Source organism: Bombina bombina, chromosome 9, assembly GCF_027579735.1.
Source record: "Bombina bombina isolate aBomBom1 chromosome 9, aBomBom1.pri, whole genome shotgun sequence".
Lineage (NCBI taxonomy): Eukaryota > Metazoa > Chordata > Amphibia > Anura > Bombinatoridae > Bombina > Bombina bombina.
In genome coordinates, this window is record NC_069507.1 from 231,531,415 (window position 1) to 231,549,715 (window position 18,301).

The 18,301-nt window shown below is 35.9% G+C and overlaps 1 protein-coding gene across 3 annotated transcripts in view; it reads left to right on the plus strand.

Annotated features, from left to right (window-relative positions):
* Positions 1–18,301, plus strand: part of GFRA1 (GDNF family receptor alpha 1) — a 244,736-nt gene that overhangs the window by 165,929 nt on the left and 60,506 nt on the right. For 2 of the 3 annotated variants that reach the window (XM_053692686.1, XM_053692688.1), the window contains exon 4: positions 850–1,189. In XM_053692686.1, coding sequence (XP_053548661.1) covers positions 850–1,189 — 340 coding nt within the window. The remainder of the gene's footprint in view (positions 1–849; positions 1,190–18,301) is intronic. The other variant, XM_053692687.1, reaches the window with a different exon arrangement.

Sequence of the window (18,301 nt, forward strand, 5' to 3'; positions counted from 1 at the left end):
AATGAAAGTCTGTTAAAAAAACTGAAATAAGGGGCAGTCTGCAGAGGCTTAGATACAAGGTAATCACAGAGGTAAAAAGTATATTAATATAACCATGTTGGTTACTTAAAACTGGGGAATAGGTAATAAAGGGATTATTTATATTTTTAAGCAACAAAAATTCTGGTGTTGACTGTCCCTTTAAAGAGAGATGCACACGAGGAAAAACAATAGCATGGCGTGTAGTAACTACTGTAGTTATACCTGGCAGCTTAAATATCTCTTTAATTAAACAGATATGAAACCCAAAATGTTTATTTCATGATTCAGATAGAGCATGCGATTTTAATCAACTTCCTAATTTACTTCTATTATTAATTTCTTCATTCTCATTATATCTTTTGTTGAAAAGAAGGGACGTATGCTCAGGACCCGGACCATTTCAGGAGCACTATATGGCAGCAGTTTTGCAAGAATGTTAACCATTTGCAAGAGCACTATTTCCTGCCATTTAGTGCTCTAGATGCCAACCTAGGTATCTCTTCAACATAGAAAATCATGGAAACTAACCAAATTTGATAATAGAAGTAAATTGGGACTTTTTTTATTGGTATGCTCTGTCTGAACCACAGAAGAACATTTTTGAGTTTCATATCCCTTTAAGTCAAATTAGGGAATGGGGGATTATTCCCGTCCTATCACGTGGCCTGTTATTGGGTCCCAAAAACTGGAAATAACAAATCCTGGCCTATTGTACGTTTATTTATCTATCAATATACATTTATTTTATCAAGATGTTGTGTAATGTGAATGCTTCCAAGTTTTGTTTTTATTATTAGAGTTCTGAACAATTATGCTATTCTGTTTCAGCAGAACCAGTAATATTGAAGGGGAATGACTGTTTAGATGCCGCAAAAGCCTGTAACTTGGATGATACATGTAAAAAATACCGCTCAGCCTATATAACGCCCTGTACAAACAGCATGTCCAATGAAGTCTGCAACCGTCGCAAATGTCACAAAGCCCTAAGACAGTTCTTCGACAAGGTCCCAGCGAAGCACAGCTACGGTATGCTTTTCTGCTCCTGCAAGGACTTTGCCTGCACCGAGAGGAGGCGTCAAACCATAGTTCCACTGTGCTCCTATGAAGAAAAGGAAAAGCAAAATTGTCTAAATTTGCAGGACTCTTGTAAAACAAACTACATCTGCAGGTAACTTTTTTATCTCACTAACATTGTGCCCGCTGATTAAATTATATCTGCTTTTGTTTAAAATTGTGTTTGGATCACATTCCCTTGGGAGTTAAAATAGAAAATGTTGTAAGTTGTAACCCATGTTTTCTTAAAAATGATTCAAATTGCCTAACCCAGCTATGTGATTGCTTAGACCAGTGGACACAATCATTTCCAGCTTACAACATAGTGAATAGAAGATTTTTTAAAATAAATTGCTCTAGCAAAATAGAACATTTTGGGGTTGAAAGCAATCTATAGATTATTTTATACCAATAATGAATCACAAAAATAGGTGGGAAAGTGTTTTCTGGGGATTTATCAAGTCCTATTTTGCTATGGAATTCAATAAGTAAAATAATGGTTCTGAAAATGTGTTGCAGATTTGGATTTTGATAAGCCAAAACAGAACTAACACCGATTAAGTTCAGGGCCATTTTATGACAAACCAATAATGAAAAAAAAAGGCTTCCCATAAGCAGGGAAAATGGCTGATTGTGAGAGCATAATCATAAAAAGTGCTCACCTTTGGCTGGTAATATGCAGCTAATCATCAAGCAATAGATTGTGGATCGTGTTCAATCCCTTTATCTTTACACTAAAGAATGTTTCTTTAAATTATTGTTCTATTATTCAAGCATCAATATCATGATATTTTTTTACCTTTCCTGGCTGAGGCGTGTTAGTCAAAGGGCTCCATTTATCATAGGTCGGGTGAATCATGTCCTCCAGACCTCGCTGCGAGTGGCCAGCATACGATGTCCACATTTAACATTGCACAAGCATTGCCACGCCCTGCTGGCTGGTGACGAATCGGCAACTAGCAGGTGCTGTCAATCATACAATTATTTAAATATGTCACCTTTTAGGTGGTTGGCAGGTTAAGCAGCAGTCGTTAAGACCACTGGATAACCAAAATTATAAATAATACCATATATACTTCAGCATAAGGTAAGCTCTAAGAGAACAGAGCATTGGGATAATTACAAAATATAGCTAATTAAAATGCTAGACACTTGGCTGCATAGAGCAGAAATATTTGTCAGTTTGGAAGAGTCGAGTGTTAATTCTAAACTAATGTGAAGCTTTGATGATATTTATGCTTTCTTCCTTATCATTACCAGATGATCATTATGTGGTAGTTTATAATGTTTTTTCCATATAAATAAAAAACATTTGTGCATATGGCTAACATATACACAGAGGCGTCGGACATAAGAAAGTTTATCTGTAATGGGCATAGATATGAGTTAAGCATTTACTGGAGAAATAATTTTATTTTTATCTGAGAATGAGTACAAGATTAAGCCTTACACAGTAACCAGTGAGAATGATGCAGAACCATTTAATATGATATTTTATCATTACTAGCTCTGCAAGTCTATGTGTTGTGTTGTTTTTGGCATTTTTTTTTAGGACTAATATCATAAAGTAAAGTCATTCTCACATATTTTTTTGCGGCTACAATATTGCAATTAGACATGTGTATTAATTTGGTTACGAATGCAGATTTGTTAACAAAAATTGAATATTCATCTTGTTTTCAGAAAATGAATATCCGAACGAACGCAAAATAAAATTTAAAGAAAATAAATGTTTTATGACAAATTTGTCAGTGTTCATTAATTTCCTTTAAATTGTTAAAATACCTATAGTGCACTGGAGAGTCGCGCTGCAGTAGAGAAGATTTTTCTGTTCAGGCCCTGGGAGCTGCTGTGCTAAGCCTTCTATTAGCACACACCCTGGGCACCTGATTACTGTGGCTCTCCAACGTGCTAAAGGAAATTATGTTACGCTAAAGGTGACATTTGTTAAACAAAAACTAATGTAAATGTTCCACAAATGGTCGGTATTCATCTAGTTTAAATCAAAATGAATACCGAATAGCATAGGCAACGAATATTTGAATTACAAAGATTTTTGAATATTTGTAACAAAAGATTCAGCCAAACCAATTTCTTCTTGATTTCAGATGTTTACCCTGCCAAACAAGAAAACTGTTATTTTAAGATAAAAAGATGACTACTATTGGAGAAAAAAAATCAATACTCAAATATTTAAAATATTAAGTGTCAGTATAACCATTGAGAAAACATGCCCAGTATTCCCATTATGCCTAAATACAAATGACATTCATATCAGTCTTTGGTGGATTTCCCGTTTCTATCCCTATAACAAGTACTTAGCACAAAAAAACATTTGCAGCTGTGGCCTTTTAGTGTCTAAAATAAAAATTAATTGTTGGGAGCAGATAGCCAAGAGATTGTGATCAACCCCAATGTCAAAATGAAAGTTGAGCTTGAGAGCCACATAAAGAACTGGTCAATCAGATCAGACACAGGAGGAGTGCCAATCAGCAGTGTAATAATGTTAAATAAGATATCTGAACAAGAAAGAGTAAAATGTGTTTGAAATAAGTGAATTAACAATGTTTTCTAAATAAACAGCAAGAAATAAGTAATAATGTTAGCAATTTTCTTTTTTTCTAAAGTTACAAAATGTTTCTTTGTCTCAAAAGTTGATTATCAGTGTGTCTTTATATAATATGAAATGCACACAATCAAGCAAAAAAGTAAAATATTTGAAACCAGATCATCGGAAGGACATAGAAATTTATCTAATTATCTTCTGATTCATACTCTGTGAGAATCAAACATTAAATAACCATACACGCACAGGGAGGAAGGAAATTCTACAAGATAATTAGGGAAGAAAGTTTTTTTTATTGGTCTTCACAATAAGGTCTAAGGTCATATATAGGTGTAGAGATCTGGAACTTACAAAAAACACACCAAATGTAGAATTATCCCGGGATTCATGTTTTTAGCGTTCGAGATGCAGAACAGTTTTCATTGATGTTTCTGCATACTTATAAAGAATAAAAAAATGATGTACAATTTGGAATTAAAAAATGTCACATTCTTTATTTTCCACTAATTCCCTAAACTATTTGATTTGCCTAGACATAAAACAAAAATATTTTACTCTTCACAAACTCTGTGTTTTATAGCAATTCTCAGTGGGTGGAAATGCAGAGCTCTGGAATAAGCCAGATCATTTTTGACAGTGAAAAGAAACAGAACTGGCAGGGATAAAGAGTGTGTCCTAATAATTCCAACGACACTAGTGAGAAAAGCAGATTTGTATTCAGATTGAACTACAACTGTGTCATTGTAAATATAAGAGACATGATGGAATAAGCGGCTCTTCTAGTATCTTGGCATCTGTCACCAATACAGGCTGCACAAACATCTTCGAACAACCCTCCACCCCAGTACAATAGCAAGTGCCAATAATGTTCTCTCTATTCTCTGACAAGAATTCTGTGCCGTGCATTGAAATGAGTCCAAGATTGTGTGCCATGACGCATGCACAGCCTGATGAGCATAATTCAAATAATGTAAAAAAAAAAACAACAGACATTACAGTGAGTCTTATCAACTTTTTAAAATGTTTATTGTTTTTAAATTGGAATAAAAGCAATTAAGGTCGATCATAATCTATCAGCGATTTGCTCCCAAAAATGCTTTTTGCTTTTCTACCTGATTTGGAGCCAAATTTCTCTGATGATCATATTGCTATATTGCTTTGTTTGTTAAATAAAATTGTCACTGTGAGATAGTTGTCACCAAAATCCCCTGAAAAGGACTTTTAGCATTTTAAATATGTTTTTTTGAAATAGAAACTGGGAGGTCTCCCGAAGCAGACACATACAATAGCCCATTCACACCTCCTAACGTTACAGGAATGCGCTATTCATGTAACTCCTTTGCAAGGAAAATACTAATTTTTGTGTGATTTTAACCTATTTCCATCACAAGACACCCTCAACATTCAGAATACATTTGTATTTCCTCAGGCATCTTGGCAGAATGGACATATTTCTTTAGTCATATTAGGACACCAACATCTAGAAATGGCAGGAATTCATATTTTATTTTTATTATTTGATTGTAAGTCCCACTCATACTGTCGTCACTTACAGTACAGTCATTATTAAAATCGGTTTTATCTTAGTCATAGCATTCATCAGTTAACTATTGCAATCCGTTTCCATCTGCACCAATGCTAACCCATCTAAATGCATCTTTTAGTTTATCAGGATGGGGCAGATTGTGCACTCTTTTCTATTGCTATATGGACGCATTACAATTTCACAAATATTGTTTTAAACAAGATTTATTATATTTCTACTGTTTGTTAGGACTCTTTCCATTTTGTCAAAATGGTAACTGTGAGTTTCTTTGTAAATACCTTATAATATTTTTTTTCCTGGATTTTAACATGCTTTAAACGTTGTGTACCTGCTGCGTTGCTACTTTGTATCTTCCTAAAAGCTCCTTTAATTAGATTACCACTTTGTGAACAAGTTCTAGGGAATGTGCCTCCATACAAACTCATTCTCAAACAAGCCTTTCAAGGTGCCTGCTCCTGTTTTAGAGAACTTGTAATCTGGTACAAGCATTCATAATCATGAGTTAAGTTGTTTAGGCACAAACATTTTGAAATAGACTCTTGTGACTTTGTTTAGATTTGCAGTTTAAAGTAGACATGTGCGTTTCGTTTCAGTTGAATTTTGTTTTCGGATGAATTTTGACCGATTTGGAGATTCCAACGCATCTGAATTTCCAAATCGGCACCATAACTAAAATCCTGAAAAACTCTGAAAATTAATAAATCAGTTTCCGAATTTTTGGGTCCATTATTCATATTCGGAATTTTTCATTGTTCTAATCTAAACGCAGTTCCCCGACATCGCCAACACTAACTAAATCACTAAATAAAGCTATTACCCCCTAAACCGCCGTTCCCCGACATCACCAAAACTAACTAAACCTATTAACCCCTAAACCGCAGTTCCCCGATATAGCTGACACTATCTAAACCTATTAACCCCTAAACCGCCGTTCCAAAACATCGCCAAAACTAACTAAACCTATTAACCCCTACACCACCATTCCCAAACATCGCCAACACTAACTAAACCCATTAACCCCTAAACCGTCAGCCACCACATTGCAACAACCTAAATTAAACTATTAACCCCTAAACCTAACACCCCCTAACTTTAACATAATTAAAATAGACCTAAATTAAAGTTACAATTATTAACTAACTACCTATTTAAAAATAAATACAAACTTACCTGTGAAATAAAAATAAAAGTGAAGCTTACACTAATAAAACCTAACATTACTAAAAATAAAAAAACTAAGGCCTAGATTTAGAGTTCGGCGGTAGCCGTCAAAACCAGCGTTAGAGGCTCCTAACGCTGGTTTTGGGCGCCCGCTGGTATTTGGAGTCAGTGATTAAAGGGTCTAACGCTCACTTTTCAGCCGCGACTTTTCCATACCGCAGATCCCCCTACGCCATTTGCGTAGCCTATCTTTTCAATGGGATCTTTCTAACGCTGGTATTTAGAGTCGTTTCTGCAGTGAGCGTTAGAGCTCTAACGACAAGATTCCAGCCGCCTGAAAATAGCAGGAGTTAAGAGCTTTCTGGCTAACGCCGGTTTATAAAGCTCTTAACTACTGTACCCTAAAGTACACTAACACCCATAAACTACCTATGTACCCCTAAACCGAGGTCCCCCCACATCGCCGCCACTCGATTAAAATTTTTAACCCCTAATCTGCCGACCGCCACCTACGTTATACTTATGTACCCCTAATCTGCTGCCCCTAACACCGCCGACCCCTGTATTATATCTATTAACCCCTAACTTGCCCCCCACAACGTTGCCGCAAGCTACTTAAAATAATTAACCCCTAATCTTCCGACCGCAAATCGCCGCCACCTACGTTATCCCTATGTACCCCTAATCTGCTACCCCTAACATCGCCGACCCCTATGTTATATTTATTAACCCCTAATCTGCCCCCCACAACGTCGCCGACACCTACCTACACTTATTAACCCCTAATCTGCCGAGCGGACCTGAGCGCTACTATAATAAAGTTATTAACCCCTAATCCGCCTCACTAACCCTATCATAAATAGTATTAACCCCTAATCTGCCCTCCCTAACATCGCCGACACCTACCTTCAATTATTAACCCCTAATCTGCCGACCGGAGCTCACCGCTATTCTAATAAATGTATTAACCCCTAAAGCTAAGTCTAACCCTAACACTAACACCCCCCTAAGTTAAATATAATTTTTATCTAACGAAATAAATTAACTCTTATTAAATAAATAATTCCTATTTAAAGCTAAATACTTACCTGTAAAATAAATCCTAATATAGCTACAATATAAATTATAATTATATTATAGCTATTTTAGGATTAATATTTATTTTACAGGCAACTTTGTAATTATTTTAACCAGGTACAATAGCTATTAAATAGTTAAGAACTATTTAATAGTTACCTAGTTAAAATAATTACAAATTTACCTGTAAAATAAATCCTAACCTAAGATATAATTAAACCTAACACTACCCTATCAATAAAATAATTAAATAAACTACCTACAATTACCTACAATTAACCTAACACTACACTATCAATAAATTAATTAAACACAATTGCTACAAATAAATACAATTAAATAAACTATCTAAAGTACAAAAAATAAAAAAGAACTAAGTTACAGAAAATAATAAAATATTTACAAACATAAGAAAAATATTACAACAATTTTAAACTAATTACACCTACTCTAAGCCCCCTAATAAAATAACAAAGCCCCCCAAAATAAAAAATTCCCTACCCTATTCTAAAATACAAATATTACAAGCTCTTTTACCTTACCAGCCCTGAACAGGGCCCTTTGTGGGGCATGCCCCAAGAATTTCAGCTCTTTTGCCTGTAAAAAAAAACATACAATACCCCCCCCCAACATTACAACCCACCACCCACATACCCCTAATCTAACCCAAACCCCCCTTAAATAAACCTAACACTACCCCCCTGATGATCTTCCTACCTTGTCTTCACCATGCCAGGTTCACCGATCCGTCCTGGCTCCAAGATCTTCATCCACCCCAAGCGGGGGCTAGACATCCACTGAAGAAGTCCAGAAGAGGGTCCAAAGTCTTCCTCCTATCCGGCAAGAAGAGGACATCCGGACCGGCAAACATCTTCTCCAAGCGGCATCTTCTATCTTCTTCCATCCGATGACGACCGGCTCCATCTTGAAGACCTCCAGCGCGGATCCATCCTCTTCTTCCGACGACTAGACGACGAATGACGGTTCCTTTAAGGGACGTCATCCAAGATGGCGTCCCTCGAATTCCGATTGGCTGATAGGATTCTATCAGCCAATCGGAATTAAGGTAGGAATTTTCTGATTGGCTGATGGAATCAGCCAATCAGAATCAAGTTCAATCCGATTGGCTGATCCAATCAGCCAATCAGATTGAGCTCGCATTCTATTGGCTGATCGGAACAGCCAATAGAATGCGAGCTCAATCTGATTGGCTGATTGGATCAGCCAATCGGATTGAACTATATTCTGATTGGCTGATTCCATCAGCCAATCAGAAAATTCCTACCTTAATTCCGATTGGCTGATAGAATCCTATCAGCCAATCGGAATTCGAGGGACGCCATCTTGGATGACGTCCCTTAAAGGAACCGTCATTCGTCGTCTAGTCGTCGGAAGAAGAGGATGGATCCGCGCTGGAGGTCTTCAAGATGGAGCCGGTCGTCATCGGATGGAAGAAGATAGAAGATGCCGCTTGGAGAAGATGTTTGCCGGTCCGGATGTCCTCTTCTTGCCGGATAGGAGGAAGACTTTGGACCCTCTTCTGGACTTCTTCAGTGGATGTCTAGCCCCCGCTTGGGGTGGATGAAGATCTTGGAGCCAGGACGGATCGGTGAACCTGGCATGGTGAAGACAAGGTAGGAAGATCATCAGGGGGGTAGTGTTAGGTTTATTTAAGGGGGGTTTGGGTTAGATTAGGGGTATGTGGGTGGTGGGTTGTAATGTTGGGGGGGGGGTATTGTATGTTTTTTTTTACAGGCAAAAGAGCTGAAATTCTTGGGGCATGCCCCGCAAAGGGCCCTGTTCAGGGCTGGTAAGGTAAAAGAGCTTGTAATATTTGTATTTTAGAATAGGGTAGGGAATTTTTTATTTTGGGGGGCTTTGTTATTTTATTAGGGGGCTTAGAGTAGGTGTAATTAGTTTAAAATTGTTGTAATATTTTTCTTATGTTTGTAAATATTTTATTATTTTCTGTAACTTAGTTCTTTTTTATTTTTTGTACTTTAGATAGTTTATTTAATTTTATTTATTTGTAGCAATTGTGTTTAATTAATTTATTGATAGTGTAGTGTTAGGTTAATTGTAGGTAATTGTAGGTAGTTTATTTAATTATTTTATTGATAGGGTAGTGTTAGGTTTAATTATATCTTAGGTTAGGATTTATTTTACAGGTAAATTTGTAATTATTTTAACTAGGTAACTATTAAATAGTTCTTAACTATTTAATAGCTATTGTACCTGGTTAAAATAATTACAAAGTTGCCTGTAAAATAAATATTAATCCTAAAATAGCTATAATATAATTATAATTTATATTGTAGCTATATTAGGATTTATTTTACAGGTAAGTATTTAGCTTTAAATAGGAATTATTTATTTAATAAGAGTTAATTTATTTTGTTAGATAAAAATTATATTTAACTTAGGGGGGTGTTAGTGTTAGGGTTAGACTTAGCTTTAGGGGTTAATACATTTATTAGAATAGCGGTGAGCTCCGGTCGGCAGATTAGGGGTTAATAATTGAAGGTAGGTGTCGGCGATGTTAGGGAGGGCAGATTAGGGGTTAATACTATTTATGATAGGGTTAGTGAGGCGGATTAGGGGTTAATAACTTTATTATAGTAGCGCTCAGGTCCGCTCGGCAGATTAGGGGTTAATAAGTGTAGGTAGGTGTCGGCGACGTTGTGGGGGGCAGATTAGGGGTTAATAAATATAACATAGGGGTCGGCGATGTTAGGGCAGCAGATTAGGGGTACATAGGGATAACGTAGGTGGCGGCGGTTTACGGAGCGGCAGATTAGGGGTTAAAAGTGTAATGCAGGGGTCAGCGATAGCGGGGGCGGCAGATTAGGGGTTAATAAGTGTAAGGTTAGGGGTGTTTAGACTCGGGGTACATGTTAGGGTGTTAGGTGCAGACGTAGGAAGTGTTTCCCCATAGGAAACAATGGGGCTGCGTTAGGAGCTGAACGCTGCTTTTTTGCAGGTGTTAGGTTTTTTTTCAGCTCAAACAGCCCCATTGTTTCCTATGGGAGAATCGTGCACGAGCACGTTTTTGATGCCGGCCGCGTCCGTAAGCAACTCTGGTATCGAGAGTTGCATTTGCGGTAAAAATGCTCTACGCTCCTTTTTTGGAGCCTAACGCAGCATTTGTTTGAACTCTCGATACCAGAGTTAAATTTATGGTGCGGCCAGAAAAAAACCCGCGGAGCGTTAACAGCCCTTTTACCGCCGAACTCTAAATCTAGGCCTTAGATTACTAAAAAATTAAAACTACAATTACAAAAAATAACAAATGAAATTATTCAAAATAATAAAAATGATTCCTATTCTAATACCTTTAAAAAAAAACACCCCAAATAAAAAAAACCTAATCTATAATAAACTACCAAGGGCCCTTAAAAGAACCTTTTGTAGTGCATTGCCCTAAAGTTAACAGCTCTTTTGCAAACAAATAAAAACAAACCCCCCTAACATTACAAACCCCCCCAAACCCCCAAAATAAAATAAACCTAACTAAAAAAAAAAATAATAATTTAACCATTGCCCTGAAAAAGGAATTTGTATGGGCATTTCCCTTTAAAAGGGCATTCTTTTATTTTACTGCCCTTAAAAGGGCATTCAGATTTTTTTCGGTTATTAAAATAAAAAAAGCCCTAATCTAAAAAAAAACCTCCCCAAAAAAATACCTAACACTAACCCCAAAATAAGTACTCACAGTTGCTGAAGTCCGGCGAAAGATCTTCATCCCAGAGGCGAAGCATCTTTATCCAGACGGCTCCATCTGTATCCATCACGAGACTGGCATCTTCTATCTTCATCCCAGCGGAGGTGGAGCAGTCGGTAGATGCGCGGAGGCGGAGGTCCATCGGTCCGACGTGGAGATCCTCTTCATGCGATCATCCGCAGCACACTGAGGATTCAATGCAAGGTACCCCTTTTATATTGGGGTACTGCTGCATTCCTATTGGCTGAAAAAATTAAATCAGCCAATAGGAATAAGAGCTGCTTAAATCCTATTGGCTGATTTAAACAACCAATAGGATTTAAGCAGCTCTCATTCATATTGCCTGATTTGAATCAGCCAATAGGAATGAGAGCTGCTTAAATTCTATTGGCTGTTCAATTTTTTATTTTGGAGTGTTTTTTTGTTTGTTTTTTAAACGGGGTATTAGAATAGGAATAATTTTTATTTTTTGGGGATAATTTAATTTGCTATTTTTGGTAATGGTAGTTTTTTTAAAAATTTTTGCAATTATAGGTTTTTTATTTTTAGTAATGTTAGTTTTTTATTTTTATCAATGTTAGTTTTTTTTTTAGTGTAAGCTTAGGTTTTATTTTTATTTCACAAGCAAGTTTGCATTTATTTTAACTAGGTAGTTAGTAAATAGTTATATTGTAGCTAGCTTAGGTTTTATTTTTATTTCACAGATAATTTTGTATTTATTTTTAAATAGGTAGCTAGTTAATAGTTATAACTTTAATTTGGGTCTATTTTAATTATGTTAAAGTTAGGGGGTGTTAGGTTTAGGGGTTAATAGTTGAATTTAGGTTGTTGCAATGTGGGTAGGTTTAGGGTTTAATATAGTTTAATTTACTGTAGCTTGTTGCAATGTGGGGGCCGGCAGTTTAGGGGTTAATAGGTTTAGTTAGTTTATGCCTTGTGGGTGTACAGGGTTTTAGGGGTTAATAGGTTTAGTTAATGTTTTAGTTAGTGTTCGCAGTGTCAGGGAACAGCAGTTTAGGGGTTAATAGGTTTAGTTAGTATCTGCAATGTCTGGGGAACTGTGGTTTAGTTAGTGTTGGCGACGTTTGGGAACGGCGGTTTAGGGGTTAATAGGTTAAGTTAGTGTCAGCGATGTTGGGGAACTGCGGTTTAGGGGTTAATAGGTTTAGTTAGAGTTGGCGACATTTGGGAACAGCGGTTTATAGGTTTATAGGTTTAGTTAGTGTCGGCGATGTTGGGGAACTGCGGTTTAGTTGTTTATAGGTTTAGTTAGTGTTGGCGATGTTATGGAACTGCGGTTTAGGGGTTAATAGGTTTAGTTAGTGTCGGGCGATGTTTTGGAATGGGGGTTTAAGGGTTAATAGATTTAGTTAGTATCGGCGATGTCTGGGAACTGCGGTTTAGGGGTTAATAGGTTTAGGTAGTGTTGGCGATATGGGGGGACGGCGGTTTAGGGGTTAATAGGTTTAGGTAGTGTTGGCGATGTGGGGGCGGCAATTTAGGGGTTAATAGGTTTAGTTAGTGTCGACTACATGGGGGGACGGCAGTTTAGGGGTTAATAGCTTTATTTAGTGTTGGCAATGTGGGTGGCGGCAGCGGTTTTAGATAATTTTGTTTCTGCAATTTAGTTTAGTTAAATCTTTTTTTTTTGGATCCTTTTGTTTTTTCGGATCCATTCTTTATTCATATGCATTATTCTATTCTGAACTTCACAATCGAATAATGCATATGAATAAAGAATGGATCCAAAAAAACAAACAAATCCGAAAAAACGATTTAAGTTAACATAACTAATTTGCCAAAACAAATTCTCTTTTTAAACTTAACTAAACTAATTTGCCAAGACAAAATTATTTATTTAACTAATGAAAGCGAAATGAAACAAATTTTTTAGCGTTGCACATTTCTAGTTTAAAGAATGTTAAAATCCAGTAAAAAAAGATATGTATTTTGCATAAAATCTCAGTATTGTTTTCAGTTCACACCAAAATATTACAATATTACAAATGAAAATGAATAACACATCATTTGGTGTCCTGACGTGACTTCCTGCAACTCCCCTTAGCTGTGCATGATATCGTGTAGAAAACACACCGATGCACCTATACATATATAAATGTGTGTCCTGTTCCCTATATACAACCGATCATTATAATAGGGAAGAATGGAGTGTTAATGAATCAATTCCATGTGTGTTAATAAACCTCTAGAATGTCTTCTGTGGCAGTTTCTGTGTTTAATATATGTGCGCAAGATAATAGACTGTTTGGAAATAGCCGTGAAATAGTGCTAAAGTGTCTTAGAGGTGTTGAATTCAAAAAGCCAAAAACGGTCTTGAAAGGCTGTTGAAAAGTGACTTGAAAATGTATTGTTTTGATTGCCGAAAACGTTTAGGCTCCAAAGGTTTAGGCTTTTATCAAGGATTCCGAAAACTTGTTTGCGATTGTGAAATCTGTCAGAAATGCGTTATATGATTGCTCCAAATAGTAAAATAGCCTTTTCATTATGAAAATTAGCTAAAAATGCTGCTGCTAGATTGTGATCAAGGCCTTTTTTTAAAATCATGTATGTATGCACCTCATTTTTTCTTGCCTACAGTGGGTTTATAGTATGTTTGTCTAGAGTTTCCAAATCCCCATACATCATGGGGACTGTATGGATTGTGAAAGCTGATTCAATGGGGTTGATTGAATAAATGTCAAGCGGACATGATTTGCTGTAACGAATTATGTCCGCTTGACTTTGCTAAATGCGGACAGTGTATGCTTGTGCAATGCTCATGCAAAATGCTTGTGCAATGCTACCCCCTGCTCACTGGCAGCCAATTGCTCACTAGGAAAGGCTTTCAACCATCCCAATCATAACAGATCAGAATGATTTCAATCAGCCACCTAAAAGGTCATAAGACTGCTTCTTCTTAACTTCCGTTAAAAACGATGGCCTTCGAAGCTGCATCCCTGGAGTCCTATGTCTCTCCCTTCAAAGAGACATCCAAAGCATAAGCCAATATCCCAGCCACAATAAAGAATTATCCATACTATAATCAACCCAGAAATGACCAATCTCCTTAACACTGCCTAACTCCTCTCCCAGACATTCTTACAGGAATGGATCTGCAGACCAATTAAAACCTCTCTGAACCTTGTCATATAATATAAGTCAATATCATCGTCTTTATGCATTTCTCAATATAAAGTGCATTGAAAAAGCTCTCTTTCTCTTTTTAACTGTGCAGTTGGTAAGTTGCATACATGATTAGTGCCTAGAACGGTGCTATTATTGAGTGCATGATAAAGACTTGCTGGTATGTTATTCAACAGCATACAAACCAATCACTGACGTCTAATGATTTGCCCTTGTTTCACTTCTTTTATGACTGAAAGAAGTAAGAAATAAATTATATTTAAAGAGACATTAAACCCCACACAATGTTTCATGTTTCATTTAGAGCTTTGGAGCATACAATTAATACAAAATCCAATTTACATCTGTTATCAAATTTAGCTTATTCTTTTGGTATCCTTTGTTGAAAAGCAGGCAAGTAGCATGCAATTTAAAGAAAAAGCAAAAAGGGGTTTAATGTCCTTTAAAATTCTGCTTTTATGTACACGATCTATCAAATCTCAAGCACAGCATGTCCCATTCAGTATGTAGGATAAAAAAAAGATGGAATTTCTTAACACCTGATAAGCTTAAAAAATCTAAGTCTGGGATCCATTTATCAAGATGTGGATGCAGTTTGTGAGCGCCTTTGACCTGCGGCAGATAGTTAATAAGCAGTTCTCATTAGACCTCTGCTTCCTAGCCTATACGCCAGCTCTGAGGTGATGGTTTGAAATCAACCTAGACTAGTCTGACCAGGATGATTGACAGCCCCTGTTCACATGCAATTGGTCATGTGCAGCTGCCTGCTAGTCATAATACAGGGCTGACATGTTTGCATTAGAGCAAACCTTGTCAATCTGGAGCTTCTTAAGGGACATTCAAGTAAAAATAAACTTTTATGATTCATGCATTTTTAAGACACTTTCTAATTTACTTCCATTATCAAATTTTGCACAGTCTCTTTATATTCACACTTTCTAGGGGACAATATCCTACTGAGCATGTGTACAAGCTATTATTCTGGGGGTATTGTGTGGAACCCTCGGCAGCTTGTACCACCCACCACCACTGTGCTGTACCATATGAACTTCATGTGCACAAGCTTGCAGGGTATACGTATACTAGTCTGTGATTGGCTGATGTCTGTCACATGATACAGGGGCCAGGCGAATGGCAGAAAAAATAAATGTAAAAGAATTAAAGGATTATTACTTATTTGAAATTCAGATCTTTTATTATGTACTTGTTAATTATGTAATTCTACTGCATTGCGTGGTCCTTTAAATGGGGTGCCTATTTTGAAATATTTTAGCAAACAAAATCTGGGTAATGTTACAACATTTGTGTTACAAGCTATTAAATACATTAAGGGTCTGATTAGGGGAGGAAATAGAAACCTCAATTTAGACAGGAATAAATCTGGTTGTATTTTTCATCTTTGTACTGAAAACACTCATCTTTAAATAAAGAGTCAGACCTCAGTGTAAATTTCTAATAGTTTGCTTATAATTTGTTTTGTTGTTTACTAATTTATTTTTCCTTGGGAAACCTAAATAGTTAAAATGGTTGGAGAGAGATGCAGATTTAGTGAACTTTTTGTAAATAGTTTTTGTTTACATAAATTATTTACCATTGATTTTTATACTTGTACCCTTGTAAATCAATCAATTCATTAATAAATAAATTAATTATTGTAAAAAAAAATGTGCTAATGATACTGAACATAATTGTGCCTTCAGTTTGCAGAAAGTTTTTAATTTGTGAGCACTGACCCTTGCTCTAATTAGGTTCCTGGGACTGCACGAAGAATTGCACATAAATGCCCAGGTAATAACCTAAGACCGCCCATATTCTGGGAAAGACCCTCTCACCTAATTTCAGACTATTCTAACGTCACTACTGGAAAATCCGATCCAGTGTTTTTTGTTGTAAATGTTTTAAGACATCTATAATCTGTGTCAAAGTTCTCTCTAGGTAATGGATAAGAAGTGAAAGAGAAAAACCTGCAGATACTGTAGCTATGCAGCATAGTCAGGGTTCAGCATATAATGAAATGCACTTTAGCCTCTTTTGCAGGGTTGAAATACAAACAATTACAGGAATAGCAGACAAAATGAATATTTAACGCACGTTTCAATTTTTAAAAAATTATAGATAATGAAGCATTTTAGGAGAATTACAATTTTGAGTTGAATGGCCCTTTAATATCTATATAGAAAGAGGGAGCACCAGCTATAGGCTAAAGTATCAGAATAACAGAATAATATTAAAATACATTTATTACATTCAGATAAACTAGGGTACCCTATGTACATATAACAATTCGATTGAAAACAATTAAAAAATTAGTTAAAAACAATAGAGTAAGTGCCCCCCAGGAGAGAGGGTAATACCAAAACATATAAACACAAAAAAGTGTATTAAAAGTCCAACATAATATAAAAAGTCTTAATAAGTAGTGATATCCTGATTCCTTAACAAATGTCCTGTATAACAAATCCAGGTGCCCTTGTGAATCCAATTAATCCATTGTGTATGATGGGGTATCCAAGAAATCAAAAATCAAAATAAAGGTGGTAATCAAAAATATATGATAAAAAAAAATTGGAGAAAAGTGAATCAAGTGAAAAAAGTGAATAAGAAGTCCAATAGGATCCAAAAATTTGCAGTACCTGTGAAAACAAAAGTCACATAGTGCAATAACGCTAATAAATAAATATAAACTTAATTGAAAATAGGCTTACCCTATATGTAAACTCGAGCAGTGACTACTTCTAACATGTACATCAACGCGTTTCGGCCCCAAAACTGGGCCTTTCTCAAGATGTCTACTGCTAGTAAAAGTATGGCTTAAATAGCCTATAAGGACCAATCAAGATGGGTGTAATTTCCCGCCTTAAATTGCCATTACATGTATCATGACAACCCTCTAATGCCCTTAATAAAAATGGTGGCTACTGACTCTTTCACTTCCGGTATTGGACATATTATTATTATAGGCTGATTTCCCCTATTCATTAAGTTAGGAACTAAGGATTACAAACCTTCGTAGTAAAAACTCCATATTATCATAATGGTCTGGATTGTTAATTCGTTCTTAATATTGTATTAAGAACGTGGGACTTTTAATACACTTTTGTTTTGTGTTTATATGTTTTGGTATTCCCCTCTCTCCTGAGGGGCACTTACTTTATTGTTTTAACTAATTTTTTAATTGTTTTCAATCGAATTGTTATATGTACATAGGGTACCCTAGTTTATGTGAATGTAATAAATGTATTTTAATATTATTCTGTTATTCTGATACTTTAGCCTATAGCTGGCGCTCCCTCTTTCTATATTAATATCCTTTTTTTTAGTTTTTAGGGGTATCACTTTGGGAGCTTGTACCTGTTTGGATGTTGGCGCTGTATATGCACTTTTAAACACTATAGGCCCTTTAATATCTGTCCTATTAAAGGGGCATGAAACCCAAACTTTTTATTTCATGATTCTGATAGAATATAGAATTTTAAACAACCCTCCAATGTACTTCTATTATCTGTTTTGCTTCATTCTCTTGATATGCTTTGTTAAGGAACATGCACTACAGGGATCTAGCTGAACATATCTGATAAGCCAGTAATAAGAGGCATATGTGTGCAATCTTTAGCTAGCTCCCAGTAGGGCATTGTTGCTGAGCCTACCAAGGTATTCTTCTCAACAAAGGATAGCAAGATAATGAAGCAAATTAGATAACAGAAGCAAATTAGAAAGTTGTATAACATTGCATGCTCTATTGGAATCCTGAAAGTTTAATTTTAACTTTAATGCCCCTTTTTATACCAATAGGCTTTTTTTTTTTTTTTTTTTTTTTCAGTTTCAAATTTTTTTTATTGAATAAGCATTGAAAATAGTACAAACAGAGTAATGAAAACTCAAATAGTCAGTACATAATCAAGGGAAATTAGCCATCAGATAACAAACAATTATCAGTAACATAACTTATGAACAAGTATATTAAATCCTGAAACAAGAATTTTATCTAATATATCCAAATAATCTTTGATAC